Genomic DNA, 13,808 nt, shown 5'->3' on the forward strand with positions numbered 1-13,808 from the left:
AAAAGAACTTAGCCCTTTAATCACAATTACAAATTCCTACACATTTACATCGTTCTTAGATCTCATATGGTTATAAAACAGATTAAGGGACCAAAATTATTTAAATTGTTATCTAAAACTTGAATTGATAATGTTAATATTCTCTAACACATAAATACATCCATAAATAAATCATACAAGATTCAGTGAGAATAGAAGTATATACACTAATGTACAAATGCTCAGATTTTGAAAATATCAGTATTTCTTACCATAGAAAAGTTGCATGAAGAAATGGAAGTAATTATTGACTCAGTCTTCAAAACAATGCATGACGACATTGTTTGGCATCTGGAGGAAGATATTTGTCATAGAAATCATGAATAAATTCCTCAGCCTTGAAGACAAACTTCTGATACAAAAATACAGCTGAATTTGTTGCCGATACATGAAACGTTATATCTTTACCCATCCATGTCTGAAAGAGATGATAAAGCATGAAAGTAGCAATACCAGCTCTGCTCCATTCCGGATGACAAAATATGAAAGTAATATATGCTTCATTGTACTTCACATCTGGCACCATGAAAGCAAATCCTATTATGACTTTCCTATATAATGCAACACAGCTAAAATCAGGATACTGAAGTGTCTCAGACAGGTATATTCTTGGCCAAAAAAAAATTCATGGCACAAAGCATTGATCCCTGGTATGTGCGAAGGTGGAACGTAGCAAAAGTCTATAGGGATCTGTTTCGGAGGTTTCCAGTTAGGATTAAAGCGATTTGAGTATGATACAATTTCTTCCAATAAACGCAATTTTAATGGTTTTATTTTATGGCTTCAAAATATAAAAGGCTTTAAAACTCAGTATAAGGGCTAATAACACTTTCTTGTTGCTCATCTTCAAGGCCCATTAAACGGGTAACAAAAGATGCATGTTGAGAAAATTTACCCCGGACATTACAATGGTTAGTCTGAAAACGATCAGGAATATTTTTACATTTGTTAACTTTGTTTAAATACTCTCTATCAGCATAATCAGGTGGAGCTATTCCTCTTATGGATCTTATTTCTGCATCTATACCAAACAATGGAATATTTTTTTCTCTTTTCAATTTCCTAACCACTAACTTTCTGTAGTGATGCCTCACATCTGACCTCTCTTTCATTGCTGTTGGATACTTTTGCAATTTTTTTTAGAATTTGATCTTCTTCATACGGCGTCATAAGTGTGAATTTTGACTTTTGCACTGTTTCGTTTACTGGGCTGTCATCTTTTGTAACTGCTTTTCTCTTATGACTGGTATCAGGATGCTGATGTACCTTCATAGTACTCAGCTTATTACAAGAATTACTACTCTCTTCGTCACTTTCATAATCATGAGTTGAAGATTTTATCAGAGATTATTTCAGAGAGCAGATCATGGAGAAAAGAATTCAAGCAATTTGATATATCTAATGGAGCAAAAAAGTCAATTATATCGGATATATCCTGGATATCAAGGTCAATAATATATTTTGCTTGATCTTTTATGGAAAGACTTATTGGATCTTCTGAAAGTGATGGTATTATATTAAGTTCTGATTTTATTATAGTTTTAGGCACATCATGTTTAGGATCTAAATTATCTTGAAACTCATAATCAGTAGGTATATTAAATTTTAAAACAACAAGTTTTAATTTCTGTGGCAGTGAAGGATTAGTTTTAGTTTTACTTTCACCCTTCTTCCTCTGTTTTGACATCTTATTATAACTTACAATGCAGGTTTTCTTCTCCTTTAAAGCTACAGCAGCTTCAACAATATTTTGGTTCTTTTTTCTGGAACCTTCAACAATAGGTGCAGAAGTCAATTCCTGCATAGTCTTGCATTTACGATTTGGTTTTATGTTTAGGGTAAAGGATTCAATTTCTTCAACAGAGGGTAATTTCGAGCTCTCAAGTGACCACCAACCAGTCTCACCTAATATTTCAATACCAGATACAAAATATCTGTTAGTGCCAGCTGATAAAGAATTAGCTACTGTGCCATGCCAGGTGGCCCTTTTTCTTCTATCAGTACCGAAAAATACTGTCCAATGCTTATCAAGAAAACAGCATAGACAGTTTTTATCGCAGTCTAACCAAGACAGCTTTTGGTAATATCGTGAATTTTTTAAATGTGCCTCATAGTCTACAGTAGATTCTGCAAAAACAGCACCACAGACTGCCATGCATAAAGGATCTGTCTCGTCGATTACAAAATCGCATGGACAATTTTCTTCTTTGGGTACCGAAGACTGCTGTTGGGTGCAATGTAAAAGGAAAGAATCAATGTTAAAGTTATCGGAATTGATTTTCCACAGCATAAGTTCCATGTAAATTCTGGCATCCTAAATGGAATCATAGTCACAAATACTATGTTGAATTAATTTATTGTAGTATTCTGAGGCCAAAGACTATTTAAAGACCTTTTATACCTTTTCACATATTTGTGTGGGAAGACCACCGAAGTATCCACGACTTCACCTTGCACACAGACACATAGTTCCCATTGCAGGTTTGTTTCGCCCCAGCTGTAGGAACACCAATGGAAAACGATAACTTTTTAATATGGAAATAGCATGGTGTTTCTGACTCGTAAGTTCCGTGTTCTAATTTGAAGAAAGTGACGCCGCAGGGTCTTTTTCGTACATGATAATTCTTCTGGCACGATTAGGAGAATCAAGAGGAAATCCATATTTCTGCAGCTGTTCATCACTGAGAATGCATGGCAGAAACTCCCATTATTTTTTCAGCAGTGCTTCTTGTCTTTAACGTCTTTTTTCAGCAGAACCAGCTTTTAATGAACCTATGGAATAAATGAAAGGTTTTTAAAAATTACATTTTTTCACAATATACATATCAACAGAAACACGGGGAAATCATTACATTTTCGTACTGTAATACTGAGACGCATCTAAAATTATTTCTAAAAAATCTAAAAGTATTTAGAATATGTAAATTTTATGCATTTTTTAAATTCTAGATTTGAAAAAGCAAATAAAAGTATAAAATAAAAATTTAATAAAAATTTCTTTCATGTTGCAAATTTAATTCAAATAATTAATTGTTAATTTAATGGGCACTTGACTTTAATTTGGTAAGATCTCTTGATAATTTAACTAAGGTTTATATTAAAATCAGCAACAATTCTTTTGAAATCCTCTGTGCTAGGATTTCTTTCAAAAAATTATAGATCATAGTTTAAAATGTTTAAATATGTATTTTATGCCGTGAACTAAATTGAAATAAAGAAACCAAAATGGAAACATACTATTTGTTTAAAAAACTTTGTATGAAAAATAGGAAATTTTAAAGTTGCGATGTAATATGTATAAAAATATATTTTATATGATTACAATTTCCGTCAGGAGCATCCAGTATGCTGAAAAAAACTAGAGGAAGATTCTGTCTGTAACAAGTTTTACCGCGGGGTTCTGGCTTTGAAAATCGGGCTTTGCGTTTTTAATTTCAACAAGATTTTCAATCAAATATACAAAAATCAAATTTTTTTCTTAAGCGCAATTCTTTCCATACACTAAAAAATATATGCACTCATGCTTCTTTTAATACAAATATGACTAAATTATCATTATATTACAGTCAAAAGTCGTTAATCCGGACTCCTCGGGACTTCGGCGATTCCGGATTATCGATTTTTCCGGATTATAGATCATCAGTTTAAATCTGGTAAGATGGCATGCAGAAATTACAAAATTAAAAATATGAAACCGTAATTTATGAAATAAAGAACAATTATGATCTAAAGGGTATCAAAATTTACAAAAAGAAAAAGCTTAATATTTATTTGTTTACTTTATTAAACATTTCCTTCAATGTAAGTTGCTTCGTTTCATGTGATAATACTTTCTCTTTAATTCTATTAAACAGACATAATTTCTTGTTTAGTTACAAAGTTCCGCTGTTCCAGTCCTATAATTGCTATGTTGAGAATACCGACTAATTTGTCAATCGAAATATTTTCGTTTTCAATAACCTCTGGGTCACTTTCTTCACTATCGGAAGCGAATTATAATGACGAGGAACTTGATTTAAATCATATCAAAGACGGAGTACATCGAAATGAAATACTACACTTAGTACGGAATTATAAACTAAATAAAATAAAAACATCTGCCCTGAAGATAAGGATAGTGCTGACAGATTAACTTCCAATCCGCCGCGTGAAATTGATAAACAGATTTCGGATTTCAAAACATACTTTCGCTTTGTAGATACAAATTACATATTATTAAATATATATCGAAAATTCTATTTGACATAATCTTTCTAATCTATCATAATCTAATAATGACGTTTCTGCCCTCCCTCTGCCGCAGAGCAGCGTGAAATTGATAAACAGATTTCGGATTTCAAACATACTTTCGCTTTGTAGTAAATATATATCGGAAATTCTATTTGACATAATCGAAAGTTCAAGCTTACTTTTATAAAATTGCTCTAACAGTCTGCAAAAAATAATAAGCCGGATCCAATTCGAAGATTAAGGAACAACGCAATCTGAAACATTAACTGAATTAGATAACGTTAGCTTAGCGTATAACTCCGTTACACATTAAACACGCATGCGCACAAACATATTCGCAGCCGGAAGGGTCTTACGCGCTCTCGTAAACGCCTGTGCGCATGCGTGAAAGCGACGCATGCGCAGAAAGTTTGTAGCTTTGAGGTCCGGATTATAGATCATTCCGGATTACGGGTGTCCGAATTAACGACTTTTGACTGTACTTGGAATATTCATCAGATATTGATCTCTTTAAAAGTAAGTCTGACTTAAAATCAATGAAAAATAGTGTGTCCTTTCTTGGGATTTTATTGAAGATTTTAATTGGGTGGAGCTAAAATTTCTGATTTTGGACCTTTTTCTATGAAGATGCAGACTGGTAATTGTAAATCCAGACCATTTCTGTTACCTTCTCATTCACAGAGTTGCACATTGTATTCATATGAATAAATTTATAAATACAAATATTAACTTAACTCATTGAATCATTTTTATGTTTTTGAAATGAGGTACTATAGACAAAGAAAATTTCAACAAAATTTTTGTCAGGTGTTATTAGAGCAAACCATTTCTTTCAGTTTTCTTTTCAAAGCCTTATCTGAACTTTTCAATACCGTTCAATTAATTCTTCAATGAATTTAAGTATTTTAGATCGGGAAGTGAAATTAAAATAACTTTAAACTGACTAAGCCTTACAGAGATGTTTTAAATAATGCGTATTTTAAAATATTAAGCTATGCATACAAATACAAGACGAATAAGTTAGAATTGCGCCAAAAGCGGAAAATTAAAAAAAAACTTTTACTACCTATTCTCTTCCCAAATGAATATTGAATAATAACTTTTTACCTAGATAAAAATTATTAGTATTCAAAAATTAAATATTATCATTCAATAAGTTAAGAACAATTACTATAAAGGAACAAATGAAATTGAAACTTTGTTTACCTTTAGTGTCATCTATATTCTTGTATTTGGGTTTTTTTTTTTTTTTTTTTTTTTTTTTTAAATTCCGCTGGATTCTTTTCTACTTCTCAGATTTTAAAGTAGTTCTCTGATACGTTTTCCAATTGTAGAGGGATCTGCAAAATAAAGAACATAAGTTCATCTTACATAATTTACAATGTCTTGCTTACATTTTACTAAAAGTCCAGTGGATGAAATATTATAGATTATGATGAAATGAATGTAAATTTTATAAGGAGTAATTAAAGATAATCTACTGAAATAAGAACATGTGAGGTAAATGTGAGATACCAGAAGGAACAGAGGCATATAAACACATATAGTGTTCTATCAACTTTTGTCGCCATCTTATATAGCAGCCCCCCGAAAAAAATTCCTTTGCTATTGTGAGCAGCTTAGTGTTAAAAATATTACTTTCGATGTTTCTCACCTAAGTATGATAGAAACAATCTGCTGGCCTTTGAATCGTTCTCGAGGTCATGAGCCACGAGGGTGCTGTCATTGTTCAGTAATTTTAACAAAAAAGTTTGGGCATTAACCAATGTGGTTTACATATGTTTTAGGTCATTTGGTGTTATACCACTGTATACAGTGTTGAAATCCCATATCTGATGTTTTGGTGAGACAGAAGATTCATACGCTGTTAAAGCCATCAATGCCCAATATTCCATTACACATATGAGCAGATACGCAGGGAAAAATCTTTATTCGTTAGAATTCTTACTGTAATACTGAGAAATTATGCATTTTTTTAAACCATAGAGAACGGTATAAAAATTTAAACGTAAAATATACTAACTTTAAAAACCCTCTTACATAATGCCTGTTATTAAAAAAAAAATGTTTAGACACATGATTTTTGGCGCTAATGAAATTCAGCAGTTTTCAGCTTCCCTTTAGAGATAGAAAGGTATACCCTGTAATCAGCAGAGGAAATGGCTTTGGCTGTAATTTTGAGCTAAATATTTAGGTTATAGAATTTCAGATATAAGTCTTAAATGTAATTTTTATTGCATTAATGTAAAAGGGAAAACGCTGTTGACAATGTCAATCAATTTCCCTCCGACGCCAGAGAAAACTCGCTTCTGTCATTGATATTCAACAATGCTTCGTATATTATAATTTTTTTATAATTTTCTGTGTTATTTTTGTAGCCATACTTTTTAACACTAGTAGTCTTCCCTTTACTGCTGGCAGCTCCTTTCAAAAAAAATAGTTTTAAGATACTATTGTTAAATTATTATTAATGTTAAATATTGTTTAATTATGATTTAAAGAAATAAGAACAGTTACTACAAAGGAACAAAAGAACTTGAAAAGTTGTTTACTTTCAGTGTCATCCATATTCTTGTATTTGGATTTTATAAAACTTTGCTGGTTTCTTCTCCTATTGTTTGATTTGAGGATAGCTCTCTGAGAAAATTTGCAACCGTAGCTGAATCTGAAAAGTAAAAAACTTTATAAGGAACATTAATGTATACAATTAACTTGCATAATTTACAATTTATTGTTTCTGGAAAGCTGGCATTACAGGCTGCCATTCATAAAAGATCTGTCTCATTGTCACTAGAAAACATAGACAATTTTTATCGCAGTGTACCCAAGACTTTGATAATATCATGAATTTTTTAAATGTGCTTGATAGTCTACAGTAGATTCTGTAAAAACAGCGTCACAGGTTGCCATCCATAAAGGATCTGTCTCGTCGATTACAAAATCGCATGGGAAATATTCTTCTTTGTGTACCGAAGACTGCTGTTAGATGTAATGTAAATGAAAATAATCTGAATTGATTTTCCACAGCATAAAGTTCCATACAAGTTCCGGCATCCCCAACAGAATCATGGCCACAAATACTGTCTTGAATTGATTTATTCAAGTATTCTAAGGCCAAAGACTTTAAAGACTTTTTATACCCTTTCACATATTTGTGTGGGAAGACCACCGAAGTATCCACGACTTTACTTTGTATAAGGTCACCCATATCCCTGTACATATGTAGGGTCACCTATATCCCTGTACATATGTAGGGTCACCCATATCCCTGTATTTGGATTTTGTAAAATTCAGCTGGTTTCTTCACTTTTTCTTTGATTATAAGGTAGCTCTCTGAGACGTTTCGCCACTGTAGCTGAATCTGCAATATATAAACACTCGATAAGAACCACATAAATTTATTCATTTCTCTTACATAATTTACAATTTCTAGCTTGCATTTTACAAGAACTTGAAGTGGATGAAATGTTAGTTGTTATGATGAATTAAGGTGATTTTTTATAAGGAGTAATTAAAAAGATATTTTTGAGTGAAATATCTTGTGTTGCCTTCCTGGTGGAGTCCAAGTGATTGGATCATGAAGAAGAGGATTTAATTTAAAGGTTTGTAAAATTTACAAACAACATGATATTGTAAAAGTTATCAAATTACACAGACTTAAATGGGCTGGCCATTTTCCTAGAATAGAATAAAAGAAGGTCGTTGCTACAGGAAAATCTTTGTGGCAAAGCCCATGCGAAATAGACCTCTGTTAAGATGAATTGATTGTGTCGAAAAATATGTCAATACTCCAAGGTTAAGAACTAGGAAACAAGTGCAAAAATTAGAGATGCCTGGAGACTACTTCTGGAGAAGGCCAGGGACCACCCAGGGCTCACGGGCCATTGGAGAAGAAGAATTAAAAAGATAATCTACTAAAAAAAAACATGCGAGGTAAGTGTCAGATACCAGAAACAACAAAGGCAAATAATAACATAAAATGTTCTGTCACCATCTTATTTAGCAACCCCCGTTCCCCCCCCCCAAAAAAAAGATTATCTGTGTTCTGCAGCTTAATGTTGAAAATATTACTTAATATGTTTCTCACCTAAGTAATCATAGAAACCATATGCTCACCTTCAAATCATTCTCGAGGCCATGACCCACAAGGATGCTGTTCTTATTTAGCAATTTTAACAGAAATGTTTCCACATCAGCTAATGTAGTTGATACACCTCTCAGGTCATTGGCTGTTATCCCACTGTATACAGTGTTGTAATCCAATATCGGATGTTCTGGTAAAACAAAGGATTCGTACACTGGTAGGCCATCCATGCCCACTATTCCTATTTTCGCAACTTCTAGGCCTCTCGTGGTATAGCACATTTCACAATCTAGGGCATACACTGTGCGGGACTGGTTTCGATTTAGTTCTTGCTTTTCTCGTGTTTTAACAAACTCCACGTCTCTGGGAGATCGTTCCGCTGTAACATGGAAATGCCACGTACATCCCTCAGACATAGAATTGCCGTAGCAGCAGTCATATGTTCCAGCCGTCAGTTTTTTAGTATGGAAACGGCATAACGTTTCCGAATGGTAAGTTCCATCATCCAATATGTAGAAAGTGTCTCTGCAACGCATGCAGCAACGTTGCGTTGGATCTGTTGCTCTATTTTCTCGATACATAGTTGTTCGTCCAAGATGATTAGGAGAATCAACAGGAAATCCATGCTTGTGTAGCTGTTCATCAGTGAGAACGTAAGGCAGGAACTCAGAATATACATCAGTTCTGTGTGTCCTTAATATACGGAAGAGTTGTAAAGGAATGTAAACACATGTAGTCCTCCCTTTACTGCTGGACGCTCCTTTCTTTTCAGCTGGGACATGTCTTGATGAATCTGTAATATAAACGAATGGTTTTCAGAAATTATTGTTAAATATTGTTTAAATTATCAATTAAAGAAGTACGAAAAAATACTACAAAGGATCAAATGAACTTGAAAATTTGTTTACCTTCAGTGTAATCCATATTCTTATATTTTGATTTTATGAAACTTTGCTGGTTTCTTCTCATATTCTTTGATATGATGATAGCTCTCTGAGACGGTTTGCAACTGTAGCTGTATCTGCAAAATAAAGAAACTTGATAAGGAACATAAATTTATACAATTATCTTGCATAATTTACAATTTATTGTTTAGCTGCATTTACACATTTTCTGCTGCATTATTGATTTGTCTTAAATGAAAATATCTTAAAAGCTCTGCGAAACTGTATTTGCAATAAATACGTTTTTAATAGCTACAGGTAAAATCGGAAGACACAAAAACCTCTTACTAAGTTTTCTCTTTCTAAATCAATACTGAATAATATTTTTTCTAAATAAAATTATTAGTGTTCAAAAAATGAATATTATCATTTAAACAACAATAAAGTAAGAACAAATAAAGGAACAAATGAATTTGAAAATTTGTTTACCTTTAGTTTCATTTATATTCTTGTATTTGGAATTTATAAAATTTGGCTGGTTTCTTCTCTTATTCTTTGATTTTAAAGTAGTTCTCTGACACGTTTCGCAATTGTCGCCGAATCTGCAAAACATAGAAACTTGATAAAGAACATAAATTTATCTTATTAAAATTTGCAATTTCTTGCTTACAATTTACTGAAAGTACACTGGATGAAATGTTATATGTTATGATGAAATTAAGGTAAATTTTATAAGGAGTAAATTAAAAGATAATGTACAAAAAAAAAAAAAGTGAGGTAAATGTCAGATAGCAGAAGGAACAAAGACAAATAAAATCAAAGTGTTCCATCATCTTTACACGCCATCTTATTTAGCACCTTCCCCCCAAAAAAAAATTGCTCGTCTATTGTCAGCAGTTTAATGTTGAAAATATTACTTAATATGTTTCTCACCTAAGTAATCATAGAAACCATATGCTCACCTTCAAATCATTCTTGAGGCCATGACCCACAAGGATGCTGTTCTTATTTAGCAATTTTAACAGAAATGTTTCCACATCAGCTAATGTAGTTGATACACCTCTCAGGTCATTGGCTGTTATCCCACTGTATACAGTGTTGTAATCCAATATCGGATGTTCTGGTAGGACAAAGGATTCGTACACCGTTAAGCCATCCATGCCCACTATTCCTATTTTTGCAACTTCTAGGCCTCTCGTGGTATAGCACATTTCACAATCTAGGGCATACACTGTGCGGGACTGGTTTCGATTTAGCTCATGCTTTTCTTGTGTTTTAACAAACTCCACGTCTCTGGGAGATCGTTCCGCTGTAACATGGAAATGCCACGTACATCCCTCAGACATAGAATTGCCGTAGCAGCAGTCATATGTTCCAGCTGTCAGTTTTTTAGTATGGAAACGGCATAACGTTTCCGAATGGTAAGTTCCATCATCCAATATGTAGAAAGTGTCTCTGCAACGCACGCAACAACGTTGCGTTGGATCTGTTGCTCTGTTTTCTCGATACATAGTTGTTCGTCCAAGGTGATTAGGAGAATAAACAGGAAATCCATGCTTGTGTAGCTGTTCATCAGTGAGAATGTAAGGCAGGAACTCAGAATATACATCAGTTCTGTGTGTCCTTAATGTACGGAAGAGTGTGTGTCCTTAATGTACGGAAGAGTTGTAAAGGAGTGTAAACACCAGTAGTCCTCCCTTTACTGCGCGACGCTCCTTTCTTTTCAGCTGGGACATGTCTTGATGAATCTGTAATATAAACGAATGGTTTTCAGAAATTATTGTTAAATTACCAGTATTGTTAAATATTGTTTAAATTATCATTTAAAGAAGTACAAAAAAATACTACAAAGAATCAAATGAACTTGAAAATTTGTTTACCTTCAGTGTAATCCATATTCTTATATTTTGATTTTATGAAACTTTGCTGGTTTCTTCTCATATTCTTTGATATGATGATAGCTCTCTGAGACGATTTGGGAATGTAGCTGAATCTGCAAAATAAAGAAACTTGATAAGGAACATAAATTTATACAATTATCTTGCATAATTTACAATTTATTGTTTAGCTGCATTTACACATTTTCTGCTGCATTATTGATTTGTCTTAAATGAAAATATCTTAAAAGCTCTGCGAAACTGTATTTGCAATAAATATGTTTTTAATAGCTACAGATAAAATCGGAAGACACAAAAACCTCTTACTAAGTTTTCTCTTTCTAAATCAATACTGAATAATATTTTTTCTAAATAAAATTATTAGTGTTCAAAAAATGAATATTATCATTTAAAGAAGTAAGAACAAATAAAGGAACAAATGAATTTGAAAATTTGTTTACCTTTTAGCTTCATTTATATTCTTGTATTTGGAATTTATAAAATTTGGCTGGTTTCTTCTCTTATTCTTTGATTTTAAAGTAGTTCTCTGACACGTTTCGCAATTGTCGCCGAATCTGCAAAACATAGACACTTGATAAAGAACATAAATTAATCTTATTAAAATTTGCAATTTCTTGCTTACAATTTACTGAAAGTACACTGGATGAAATGATATATGTTATGATGAAATTAAGGTAAATTTTATAAGGAGTAAATTAAATGATAATGTACGGAAAAAAAAAAAGTGAGGTAAATGTCAGATAGCAGAAGGAACAAAGACAAATAAAATCAAAGTGTTCCATCATCTTTACACGCCATCTTATTTAGCACCTTCCTCCCCCCAAAAAAATTGCTCGTCTATTGTCAGCAGTTTAATGTTGAAAATATTACTTAATATGTTTCTCACCTAAGTAATCATAGAAACCATATGCTCACCTTCAAATCATTCTCGAGGCCATGACCCACAAGGATGCTGTTCTTATTTAGCAATTTTAACAGAAATGTTTCCACATCAGCTAATGTAGTTGATACACCTCTCAGGTCATTGGCTGTTATCCCACTGTATACAGTGTTGTAATCCAATATCGGATGTTCTGGTAGGACAAAGGATTCGTACACCGTTAAGCCATCCATGCCCACTATTCCTATTTTCGCAACTTCTAGGCCTCTCGTGGTATAGCACATTTCACAATCTAGGGCATACACTGTGCGGGACTGGTTTCGATTTAGCTCATGCTTTTCTCGTGTTTTAACAAACTCCACGTCTCTGGGAGATCGTTCCGCTGTAACATGGAAATGCCACGTACATCCCTCAGACATAGAATTGCCGTAGCAGCAGTCATACGTTCCAGCGGTCAGTTTTTTAGTATGGAAACGGCATAACGTTTCCGAATGGTAAGTTCCATCATCCAATATGTAGAAAGTGTCTCTGCAACGCACGCAGCAACGTTGCGTTGGATCTGTTGCTCTATTTTCTCGATACATAGTTGTTCGTCCAAGGTTATTAGGAGAATCAACAGGAAATCCATGCTTGTGTAGCTGTTCATCAGTGAGAACGTAAGGCAGGAATTCAGAATATACATCAGTTCTGTGTGTCCTTAATGTACGGAAGAGTTGTAAAGGAGTGTAAACACCAGTAGTCCTCCCTTTACTGCGCGACGCTCCTTTCTTTCAGCTGGGACATGTCTTGATGAATCTGTAATATAAACGAATGGTTTTCAGAAATTATTGTTAAATTACCAGTATTGTTAAATATTGTTTAAATTATCATTTAAAGAAGTACGAAAAAATACTACAAAGGATCAAATGAACTTGAAAATTTGTTTACCTTCAGTGTAATCCATATTCTTATATTTTGATTTTATGAAACTTTGCTGGTTTCTTCTCATATTCTTTGATATGAGGATAGCTCTCTGAGACGGTTTGCAACCGTAGCCGAATCTTCAAAATAAAGAAACTTGATAAGGAACATTAATTTATACAATTATCTTGCATAATTTACAATTTATTGTTTAGTTGCACTTACACATGTTCTGGTGCATTATTTGTGTCTGTCTTAAATGAAAATATCTTGAAATCCTTGCAAAATTGTATTTTAAATAAAGATGTATTTCATACATGCATCCAAAATCTGAAGACACATAACCTTTTATTTTGTCTTTCTAAATCAATACTGAATACTAATATTTTTTTCTAGATAATAAACATTTTAGTGTTCAAAACCTAAGTATTGTCATTTAAAGAAATAAGAACAATTACTACAAAGAAAGAAATGAAGTTAAAAATTTGGTTACCTTCAGTGTCATCCATATTCTTGTATTTGGATTTTATAATACTCTGCAGGTTTCTTCTCTTATTCTTTGATGTGAGGATAGCTCTCTGAGACAGTTTGCAACTGTAGCCGAATCTGCAAGATAAAGGAACTTGGTAAGGAACATAAATTTATACAATTATATTGCATAATTTCCAATTTATTGTTTAGCTGCATTATTTGTTTGTATTCAATGAAAATGTCTTAAAATCTTTGCAAAATTGTATTTGCAGTAAATGTGTTTCTCATACATGCAACCAAAATCAGAAGACGCAAAACCTTTTATTAAGTTTTCTCTTTCTAAATTCTGAATAATAAATTTTTCTTGATAATAAAATTATCAGTGTTAAAAAAATAAACATGACTTGAAGTAAGAACAACTA

The 13,808-nt window shown here is 32.8% G+C and overlaps 3 protein-coding genes and 1 pseudogene across 4 annotated transcripts; all 4 read right to left on the reverse strand.

Annotated features, from left to right (window-relative positions):
* Positions 1 to 283: 283 nt before the first annotated feature.
* On the reverse strand, positions 284 to 6,858 carry LOC118201914 (cysteine-rich protein 2-binding protein-like; annotated as a pseudogene). Its single transcript, XR_015039370.1, has 3 exons — positions 6,822 to 6,858; positions 5,476 to 5,609; positions 284 to 2,811 (listed from the first exon to the last, which is right to left on the reverse strand). The product of XR_015039370.1 is annotated as a cysteine-rich protein 2-binding protein-like (transcript).
* A 1,506-nt stretch (positions 6,859 to 8,364) lies between these two features.
* Positions 8,365 to 9,277, reverse strand: LOC118201910 (putative exonuclease GOR). The gene is made up of 2 exons (XM_035374071.2): positions 9,262 to 9,277; positions 8,365 to 9,146 (listed from the first exon to the last, which is right to left on the reverse strand). The coding sequence occupies exons 1-2, from the start codon at positions 9,275 to 9,277 to the stop codon at positions 8,365 to 8,367; spliced, it is 798 nt and encodes a 265-aa protein (XP_035229962.2).
* Positions 9,262 to 11,232, reverse strand: LOC118201911 (putative exonuclease GOR). Its single transcript, XM_035374072.2, has 4 exons — positions 11,118 to 11,232; positions 10,200 to 10,985; positions 9,727 to 9,839; positions 9,262 to 9,374 (listed from the first exon to the last, which is right to left on the reverse strand). Exons 2-3 carry the CDS (start codon positions 10,746 to 10,748, stop codon positions 9,786 to 9,788), a joined length of 603 nt encoding a protein of 200 aa, XP_035229963.2. The 5' UTR covers positions 10,749 to 10,985; positions 11,118 to 11,232; the 3' UTR covers positions 9,262 to 9,374; positions 9,727 to 9,785.
* A 343-nt stretch (positions 11,233 to 11,575) lies between these two features.
* LOC118201913 (putative exonuclease GOR) lies at positions 11,576 to 12,798 on the reverse strand. The gene is made up of 2 exons (XM_085810360.1): positions 12,051 to 12,798; positions 11,576 to 11,689 (listed from the first exon to the last, which is right to left on the reverse strand). Exons 1-2 carry the CDS (start codon positions 12,597 to 12,599, stop codon positions 11,636 to 11,638), a joined length of 603 nt encoding a protein of 200 aa, XP_085666486.1. The 5' UTR covers positions 12,600 to 12,798; the 3' UTR covers positions 11,576 to 11,635.
* Positions 12,799 to 13,808: the final 1,010 nt, after the last annotated feature.

The sequence above is a fragment of the Stegodyphus dumicola genome, chromosome 2 (assembly GCF_044657685.1).
Source record: "Stegodyphus dumicola isolate Sdum_Otavi_A_Nest chromosome 2, ASM4465768v1".
Taxonomy (NCBI): Eukaryota; Metazoa; Arthropoda; class Arachnida; order Araneae; family Eresidae; genus Stegodyphus; species Stegodyphus dumicola.

Excerpts from the sequence above, each read along its gene's own strand:
- LOC118201911 (XM_035374072.2), bottom strand. The coding sequence starts at position 10,748 with ATGTATCGAGAAAACAGAGCAACAGATCCAACGCAACGTTGTTGCGTG. Across the intron at positions 9,840-10,199 it reads GCCTCAAGAATGATTTGAAG|ATTCGGCGACAATTGCGAAA; the intron begins GTGAGCATATGG and ends TATGTTTTGCAG.
- LOC118201913 (XM_085810360.1), bottom strand. The coding sequence starts at position 12,599 with ATGTATCGAGAAAATAGAGCAACAGATCCAACGCAACGTTGCTGCGTG. Across the intron at positions 11,690-12,050 it reads GCCTCGAGAATGATTTGAAG|ATTCGGCGACAATTGCGAAA; the intron begins GTGAGCATATGG and ends TATGTTTTGCAG.